This window comes from Lytechinus pictus, chromosome 3, assembly GCF_037042905.1.
Source record: "Lytechinus pictus isolate F3 Inbred chromosome 3, Lp3.0, whole genome shotgun sequence".
NCBI classification, from domain to species: Eukaryota; Metazoa; Echinodermata; class Echinoidea; order Temnopleuroida; family Toxopneustidae; genus Lytechinus; species Lytechinus pictus.
In genome coordinates this window covers 67,236,382-67,246,859 of record NC_087247.1, presented here as the reverse complement: position 1 = coordinate 67,246,859, position 10,478 = coordinate 67,236,382, and the positions used below count along the sequence as shown (strand labels likewise).

General features: G+C 34.2%; 1 protein-coding gene across 1 annotated transcript; it reads right to left on the bottom strand.

The window, feature by feature from the left end:
* Positions 1 to 2,005: 2,005 nt before the first annotated feature.
* LOC129256793 (succinate dehydrogenase assembly factor 3, mitochondrial-like) lies at positions 2,006 to 10,214 on the bottom strand. Its single transcript, XM_064097621.1, has 3 exons — positions 10,144 to 10,214; positions 9,495 to 9,695; positions 2,006 to 7,726 (listed from the first exon to the last, which is right to left on the bottom strand). Exons 2-3 carry the CDS (start codon positions 9,666 to 9,668, stop codon positions 7,541 to 7,543), a joined length of 360 nt encoding a protein of 119 aa, XP_063953691.1. The 5' UTR covers positions 9,669 to 9,695; positions 10,144 to 10,214; the 3' UTR covers positions 2,006 to 7,540.
* Positions 10,215 to 10,478: the final 264 nt, after the last annotated feature.

Below are 10,478 nucleotides of genomic sequence, written 5' to 3'. Positions count from 1 at the left end.
TGTGATTTTTAGACCATCTGCAGTTCGAGTGTGTACATCTGTTCATGAGATATTGTGTCATATGTTCAGAACTATGCAAAAGTGATGGTCTGGTAACCTGGGACTGCTGAATGTTCGGCCACCAGCAGTCATGAAAAATTCCAGTTTGTTGGACCAAAGTAGATTTAAAAGGGGTAAGTAAAATTTGAATCTTGTAATATATACTTTGAGCAAGAGACAGTTAATATATTGATCGTATTCGTTTTCGCTCGATTTCTTTTGGACTTTTTATACGCCTGTCCTACGGGACGTATTATGGTATCACGCTCGGCGTCCGTCCGCCTGTCCTACCGTTAACTTTTCCTTGTAAACGTGATAACTTCAGTTTGGTGTGTATGATACTAGCATGGATCATAGGAAGCCTATTGATTTTGAGGTCAAAGATCACAGCGACATGTCATCTTGCCCTTCTGCAGTCCTTGTAAACACGATAACTTCAGTTTAACCTAACCAAGGCTTATATAATTTGGTGTGTATAATACTTAAATACTAGCATGGATCCCAGGAAGCCTATTGATTTTGAGGTCAAAAGATCAAAGGTCGAGGTCACAGTGAAATGTTTTCATCTTACGCTTCTGCAGTCCTTGTAAACGTGATAACTTCAGTTTAAAGATAAATTCCAGTTCTGGTAACGATCTCAAAATGACTTTTTACAGAATCTAATTTAATGACTACCCAAGTGTCTGTTTGTATGAATAAAAAAAATATGTGCCAAAGGATTCTGGAAGAAATTGTGTAATTGCTGAGAAATAAGCAAAATAAGCGCGGATTCGGTCACTTACGTCGGGTCTTTATTCCAGCAATAATAATACACTGTCCCACGTGTGCCTATCTGTGTTGGCGATCTTCAGTGTGATCGTATTTCAGCTTAGATTTTATGATTTCACAAAGTTCAGTTTATGTAACCGTACCAGATCTAGATCCACGGTGATATAGTAACTTAACCGTGGTTTTACAGACTTTCTCACGAAATTAGTGTTTTACTGCAACTACTATCATTTAGCTTTAACTTAACCTAGGCTTACATAATTTAGTGTGTATGATACTAGTATGGATCCCAGGAAGCCTATTGATTTTGAGGTCAAAGTTCAAGGTCACAGTGACATGCTTTCATTTTACCCTTCCTAAGTCCTTGTAAACGCAATAACTTTAGTTTAACTTAACATACAATGTAGGCTCAAATCATTTGGTGTGTATGATACTAGCATAGATCCCAGGAATTCTATTGATTTTGAGGTCACGTTACAGGCTGGCGTATTATTTGCTTGCCTTAGCGACTCTTGTTAATCCTTATTTCAGTCCACCAGAAATTAAAGATATTCAGCCTGACTGGGTCTCTAGAAATAAAAGTTAGGATGGAACCTGAGAATAATGACAAATAATTTCTGTTATAGTAAACTATTACTCTCTATTTCCCTTTTTTTTAATACATCTTGTGCTTGTACTGCAAAGCAATTTCATTAATTCAATTAGATGTAAGGTTGACTTTCACATTAAATATCTTCAGTGCAATAGGTTAATTAAATGTATTTATTAATTTGTCCGAGGACAGTTAATAACAATGGTCCTTTATAACCTAACTTATTGTCTTCAAAGGTCGAAAACTGAATTTGTGCCTTATATTTCATCAACTATGTGAAGACTGAGAACAGTAGAGGAACAATGTTTGTCCTCGGACAAAGGTGTGTGACTGTAGGTGTATGTTTGTTGGAAAGAAGGTATTTCCAAGTTTGAATTTATATTCTTATCCCAACTAAAGTCAGTTCACTGAACCTCTACTCTCAACCTCACCTGCATTCTTGAACTCAAGAAAAATATAACAATGCACATTATAAATAAATGTATCTTATTAGTATATTAATCATTGTTTTTCAAAGAAATATTTCACCTGAAAGTCCTGAATCGTACCCTAATTTCAAGCAAGTCAATGAAACAAGATGAAAATACATTGACACGTAAGGCAAAGTTCAACATAATAAGATAATTGATTAAACAAAGGATCAAACATCGTACAAAAGTAACAACACCAAAAATATCAAAATCAATATGATAAATGTTACACTTGTGACTTTATTAAAAAACAAGTGGAACGCCTCTGGCAGTCTTGCCTGCATTACACAATTTAATATAGCAGCAGGGCTAACTTTGAAAACTACTATAAAATAATTATTCACAAAACACCATTCATATAATGACATAATACCACGTTCATTGACCATAAATGACATTTGAACGGAGACTTAACACTGTCAACTACACCCATGTCCACATTTCATTCACTATATCCATAAACTTTCAAAGTTATGATGGCAATTCAACAATTACCCCAACATGGCCTAAGTTTATTGACCTTAACTGACATTTGACTTGGTTTTGTGACCTGAAACTCACAGGGGATGTTCAGTGATGCTTGATTACTCTTATGTCCAAGTTTTATGTACTAGATCCATAAACTTTCAGAGTCAGGATGGTAATTCAACAAATACCCCCAACACGGCCAAAGTTCATTGACCTTTAATGAACTTTGACCTTGGACATGTGACCTGAAACTCGTACAGGATGTTCAGTGATACTTGATTACTCTTATGTCCAAGTTTTATGAACTAGATCCATAAACTTTCAGAGTTAGGATAGTAATTTAACAAATACCCCCAACACAGCCCATGGTCATGTGACCTGAAACTCGCACAGGATATTCAGTGGTACTTGATTAACCTAATGTCCAAGTTTCGTGAACTAGATCCATACATTTTCAAAGTTATGATGGTAATTCAACAAATACTCCCAACTTGGCCAAAGTTCATTGACCCTAAATGACCTTTGACCTTGGTCATGTGACCTGAAACTCAGACAGGATGTTCACTAATACTTGATTAACCTTATGTCCAAGTTTCATGGACTAGATGCTTAGATTTTCAAAGTTATGATAGTAATTCAACATATACCCCCAACTTGACCAAAGTTCATTGACCCTAAATAACCTTGGTCACGTGACCTGAAACTCGAGGAGGATGTTCACTAATACTTGATTAACCTTATGCCCAAGTTTCATGAACTAGGTCCATATACTTTCTAAGTTATGTCATTTCAAAAACTTAACCTTCCGTTAAGATTTTGAAAATAATTTTCCCAACATGGTCTAAGTTCATTGACCCGAAATGACCTTTGACATCGGTCATGTGACCTGAAACTAAGGCAGGATGTTCAGTAATACTGGATTAACCTTATGTCCAAGTTTCATGAACTAGGTCCATATACTTTCTAAGTTATGATGTCATTTCAGAAACTTAACCTTAGGTTAAGGACGTTCCACAGTTATGTTTGTGCGCATTATGATCTGCGCATATTTTACACTCTGCGCGCTGACGTCACAATGAATGAACAGGTGATTAATTAGCTGTGGGTATGAACTGAATTTTCTCATCATCTGCACTCTAACTGCAGATCCGATGCGTTAGTTTATGAAGCTAAAAAACTTTAATTATTCCATGGACCATTTAAAAAAACATCTCTACAATTTTAAAATACTTTACTCTGCAGTGCTGCCAAAAATCACAAATATGACCCCGAGTTTAAATAAATGGTAGAGTGGTTTTGATTTTTTCTTCTCATAGATACAAAGCATTTGGCGCATTTTTGGTGTTTTAAAAAGCACATTTGCTCTAATGAAAATGCTGATAGTTTGAAAACAAGCACATGAAGCCCTATTTTTTAATGTTTGCACCTCTTGGGTATACCTTCCTCTACAACTTTGCAAATTTTTGTGAAAATGACATGGATTTTGAATAAAGTGCAGCATTTATTGTACTTTTGTAGTTTGTTATTGAAATTTCACTTTTTTGAGATTGGGTTTTTGTTATGTTTTACGCCATTTTTAAGAACTCACAGTGCTGTTAGACTTAAAATTGCAAACAAATAGCACTATAAATAGATTCTCCATTCTAACGATACACTTATTAACTCCCTTGCGAAATTTTGATGACTTTTTCATGTATTTTGACTGAGTAATAGAGGTTTAAACTTATTGTAGTGATCTTGTGAGGTCTAAAAATGCCAAATTCTTTTGAATGCGCAATCCGTAAGAACATTCATTCGGGTGAACTTTGAAGCTCCATAGCAAAAAATCAAGCACATGGACCTATGTTAATTTTTGCATATTTCGAATATTCAGGTTCTAAAGTATCTATGTGCAAAGTTTGGTGAAAATGACATGGATTTCATTTTAACTGTGGAACGTCCTTAAGATTTGATGTTGGCGGCGCCTATAGTCTTGCTCTGCTATGCAGGCGAGTCAAAAAAACCAGGTACGGTACATTGACATGCAAATAAGAGAAGCAATGTCACACTCACTATTCCTTTTGTATGAAATAAAATTACAATTAATATCATTTCAATATTTTATTGGTAGATTTAATAATAAAGAATCATAACATATATTAAATGAAGGTGATTAATATATTTACAAGGTGAAGTAACTAATTTAAATTGTGACATCAGTGACTCTAATTTACAAACCACAAAAATTTTCATTAAAAGTTATGGGGAAACTAATAAAAATTTATAAATACATAACAAGTGGAATACCTCTGGCGGTCTCACCTGCATCATGCGATTCAATATAGCAGCAGTGCTGACTTTGAAAACTACTATAAAATAATTATTCACAAAAAACATCATTCATATAATGATACAGTACTACGTTCATTGACATTGATCATGTGACCTAAAACTTGTCAGTGATACTTTATTACCCCTATATCCACATTTTATACACTATATCTATAAACTTTGAAAGTTAAGACATCAATCTAATAATTACCTCTAAAATGGCCAAAGTTCAATGACCTTAAACTTTGGTCATGTGACCCGAAACTCGCATGAGAAATTCAGTGATACTTGGTTACTCTTATGTCCAAGTTTTATGAACTAGACCAAAACACTTCGATAAATGATGGTAATTCAACAAATACCCCCAACATGGCCAAAGCTCATTGACCCTACATGACCTTTGACCTTGATCATGTGACCTGAAACTCGCACAGGATGTTCAGTGATACTTGATTACCCTTATGTCCAAGTTAGTCAGATCCATAAACTTTCAAAGTTATGATGGTAATTTAACAGATACCCCCATTATGGCAAAGTTCATTGACCTTTGACCTTGGTCATGTGACTTGAAACTCGCACAGGATGTTCAGTGTTACTTGATTACCCTTATGTCCAAGTTTTATGAACTGGACCAATATACTTTCAAAGTTATGATGGTAATTCAACAAATACCCCCAATTTGGCCAAAGTTCATTGACCCTAAATGACCTTTGACCTTAATCATGTGACCTGAAACTTTCAAAGTTATGGTAATTCAACAGATACCCCCAATTTGGCTAAAGTTCATTGACCCTAAATGACCTATGACCTTGGTCATGTGACGTGAAACTCGTGCAGGATATTCAGTAATACTTGATTAGCCTTATGATGTTGATCATGGTAATTCAACAGATACCCCCAATTTGGCTAAAGTTCATTGACCCTAAATGACCTATGACCTTGGTCATGTGACGTAATACTTGATTAAGGGCAGTTCCATGCAAAAGCGGACATTAAAAAAAAATTTATATTGGCTCTATTTCAAATCTGGATCAAATTTTTCTATCAACTCATATGGAATTTCATAAATACAAAAGGGAAACATAAATAGCCACATTTTTTTTTCCTTACGCATCTCCTTATAGGAGAATCCAAACCATACAAGAAATTCTATACATGGGACTACATATATTGTTTTTTACTTAATTTCAATTTAACAGAAAACTATTGCTTGTTTTGTAAAATTTTCTTTTGGATAATCTGAAGGTCATCATTTTACATCATATAATATAAGTTCATTTTACGTTGCCCGTGAGTGGATATTTCTGATGTCACTCCGTAACCGGGTATGGGTTTACGTTTTAAGTCGTAATTAATGAAATAATACACAGATTCTTTAATGTAATGCAGCATATTAAAGCTAGAACATAGAATCCAATCAATTAATCAAAATTATGATAGCAATTGAAAATTCACAGATTTTGAGCAATATGTTTTCTCCTCAAATATGCATGTCCATTTTGCGTCACTCTGTAACCATGTTTATGAATATTCATATCTCATTAATTCATTGGATCAAAATAACAAATGTTAATGTTATTATTTTGAAAAGTGGGTTTCAGCAACTACTGTCAGGTACCATTTCTTTGAAAATAATTATTCAAATATGGGTGATATCTTTGTTTGAATGCAAAAAAGTTGTTTCTGAATGTCACTCCGTAACCGTGGAACTGCCCTTAACCTTATGGCCAAGTTTCATGAACTAGGTCCATATACTTTCTAAGTTATGCTGTCATTTCAAAAACTTAACCTTCGGTTAAGATTTGGGTGTTGACGCCGCCGCCGTCGGAAAAGCGGCGCCTATAGTCTCACTCTGCTATGCAGGTGAGACAATAAAAACTTCATTTTCAATCTGATTTTGATGAAATTTTAGGCATTACGCTTGATTGATTTTGCTCCAATTATTTACATCAAATTGCTTTCTGAGTAGTTTTAGCTGACTTAAATATACCAAAAGAATTAATCTCTGTCTTTATAAAGTGATGAATGATGATATTTCCTTGGTGTTTACATGTATACCTCTCTTGAGATATCAAACAGGATACAAAGGAGTGAACACAAAAGTGTGAAAATAGACAAACAAAAACAGCATTTTGCACAGTTGAGGGAATTTTCACCTTATTAATAAAGATGAGAGAAAAACAAGTATAAGTGGTTAGTTTAGCACTTTTGAGAAATTGGAAATTTCATATTTGTGCATGACAACTTCCAGGTAAGGTCAACAATAATAAAAAAGATCAGACACAGACGATTAACTTCCTTGGCACAAATATGAACAATTAATTAAAAAAAATACTACAACATTAGGGCTGCAAGATATTGCACACTTTGATATTCTCACAATAAACTGACATACATTATTTTACTCGAAAATTTAAAATGTTCACAATTTTTTACATACCTGTATATTTGTATAAAAAAAAACCCAAAAACGTGCAATCGAAGGAGAAAAGAAATTTAATGGATGATACACTTCTGTGATATTTGGGGATTCCCAGGTTTTGTTCTCACTCAATTATGACAATTTAAGGTCTGAAAATACACAAGACTAAAAGATACATTGTGTCATCACAAAATCCAATATCAGTGAATTTCAATGTCTTGATATATTCCAAAATAATTGTGATATTGTACAGCTATTGCTATCAACTTGAAATTGGAAAAAAAAAATGCACAAGTCATCTGTATATTGTGTCCTGAGAATGTCCACCTAGATATCACCTTCACAGCTGAATTTGATATTATCCTCGCTTCAAACAATCATTTTATCTGCATGGTTGAAAATATGACTTGAACGGTCCAACAATAGAGTCTGAACTGTTTTACAGAATTTAGATCCATGTTCATTCCTTTTTTATGAATCTTCTTTCTGCATAAACTGAGAAGGCTTATTAGTTTCTTGATAGAGTTCATACAGCTGTCCAACCTGCATGTCATTCATATCATCTAATTGTTTTTCATCTATATGCAAACCAACCTGTTTGATCTCTTCCTCAGATTTCACTCCTTCTGTTTGAACTGATAACATTGCAGCATAACCCTGTTCATTAGATCAATAGAAAATATGATTGATATTAAAATCATTATGCCAACATTCATCACACAACTGAGTATTGAAATGATTTTTAAAATATAAATTATTTATCCTGATCTAAAAAGCAACTTTTACTATACTGGCAGGCAGTGGCGTACCTGGGATTTTTCATAGGGGGGGGGGGGGCAAAACCGTCCGCCAAAAAATTTGACAAGCAAAAAAAAAAAAAAAAAAGGTCTTCAATCCTACAGATTGTATATTTTCACCCTCCAAAAAAAGCAGTATGAAGACACGTGTTTAAATGTACTTTATTATTCTTGAACCTGGATTTGTTCAATTTTAAGAATCAGCACGCAAGTTGCCAGGCCAAAAATGTAAAAGGAAAATAAACAAGAGTTAATGAAAGACATGATTGGACTACATATTTTATTCAATGTACATGTAGTAACAAAACTTGGATTAAGAGGTTTTCTGTACTGAGAGATGGCTAATATCTCTTTGTTCGATTGACCATATCGCATAAAATTTAAGCCAGCTGTATAAAATGAATGCTAGTTTACGATTATAAAATTATATACAATATGATTGGGTAATTTTCACATTATACTCATTTAAAGCGCCATTAACAATTTTTGTCAGACATGCTGTATAATTTACTGCATCTCCTGGCCAACTTAACTTTAAAAAAAAAAGGTGGGTAACTGTAATTTTCTGCAGTAGCGTAATGAGCAAAAAATTTTGAGGGGGCCAGACATGGTGTACGGGACTTATTTTATCTAACGTAGTTGTAACATTATTAATAAAAAAATCTTGTGGGAATAATGACATATTTCACAATTTTTCCTTTCAATTTTTTCCTTTCTGATATTTTTCTTGGTCCTGAAGCTTTAAGGACCATGGCCCCCAAGCCCCCCCCCCATCTGAAAGCCAGTGATTTTTTGTTTCTTTTTTAAATTATAATTCTGTTTTTCTTTCTTATATCTCACAAAAATATACTTAGCGGTAATCAATTATTGTAAATCATCTACAGACACCCACTTTTAAAGTCCTTTTTTCTTAAACTGAGGCCCGTTTCGTAAGAACTGTTGTAAACGTTGCCATAAATGGCAACTACCATGGTAACAGCTCAGCAGCCGATCATGATCTAGGTTTCCATGGTAGTTGCCATAATGGCAAAGTTACAACAGTGGCAAGTCCTTTATGAAACAGACTCCTAGTCATTTTGAAGGCACAAGTCCCAAGTTGGCCAGATAAGAGAGGTTGGAAAGTATTAAATCATGCTTGGCTGTGAGATAATTTCCATATTTGTGTGGTTTTTGACTATCAGAAATTCAGTATGCCCTTAGAAAATGATGTTCACCAAAAAATACAAATACTTCTAAACATCGGTATCTTTATAATTAAAGCATAGAAAAGCTTCAATTGAATTCACATGTACAGGGCAACTGAAACGTGAGATCCCTAATTACATCATGGAATATGATAATGAAGAGACACCGTTAAATCTGCCTACTTTAATGGTACGTTATCTCGTGAGATCACAGAAATCAATTTGACATTTTGATTTAGATTTGACTACATGTTGCATGTTTCAAATAATCAGGTTTCAATAATTGCCTTGACTTATAGTCTGAGGTATCTTATTCAGACTCAAGATCTACATGTATCTTTTCTTGTAAAAATTCTTACAATTTTCTGAATCATATACTAATTTGTTACCTTTCCAAAGAAAATTTTTTAAAGGTTGACCTTCCCTTGTTTAATCTATCCTTACCTGCCATTCCTTCATAAAGTTTTGAACTTCTTCAGAATTAACATTCTTGTGTCTTCTAAATTCTGCTTTTACATATTCATCTCCAAGCGCTTTCATCTCCAAGGGAAGACGTCGGTGTAATTGAAGAATCCGTTTATACAATGTCCTCACAGCTGATCCATGTGAAACAGCCATATTGATTTCACATGCAAACCGAATGTCCTTAAATCAAGTTAAAGAGATAAAAAAGAATAAGGCACTGTATCATGTAGGGTGAAATCACAGCATCGTTATGTGATAATTTTTGTAGTGAAATATTGCATTCAATTTATTTATTTATTCATCTATTAAAAAAATCTTCATACAGGATAAACATGTTCAGATAATATATACACTGTTTTTCAACATGGTCCTGTTGACATGAAAAATATCTAACAACAATTAAGTTTTGTCAGTGGAATAAAAATGGATCTAGAATTAGATCTAATTCAATAAGTTTGAAATTGTTCTTAAAAAGGAAGTTAAGACTGAGTGTCAAGACTCAAGCTCTGTTACTAGATTCTAGTACTGGCATGGTACCGGTACACAGACATACAGTAAATCTATTCAAAGTAAAAAGTAATGTTTTTTTTCCACCTTCCATCTCCAATCCCAACCAAAGGCCACGAACCTCGCATTAGTGAGCTAAGGCCGAGGCCAATGACAGAGGCTCTGCTCAGCTCCGGTGACTGCGGGCTGGTAGTACCGCAGGACAGGAGGGAGCGGAGGGGGAGCTTGGTTGATTTCTCCCCACCACACTGAAACCACCTGCCTGTTCAAGACTAGACCCGGGCTAAAAACAATAGTAAAATCTATACAGGCAAGACTTCCATATGTCCCCTCCACTAAAAATTGGAAAAAAAAAATATGGAGAATGTTTATCAATATCTAACATATATCTAAGAGATTTAGGAAGGAAAAGTTGGATACATACCAAAATATGGCTTTATTATGTCAAATTATCAA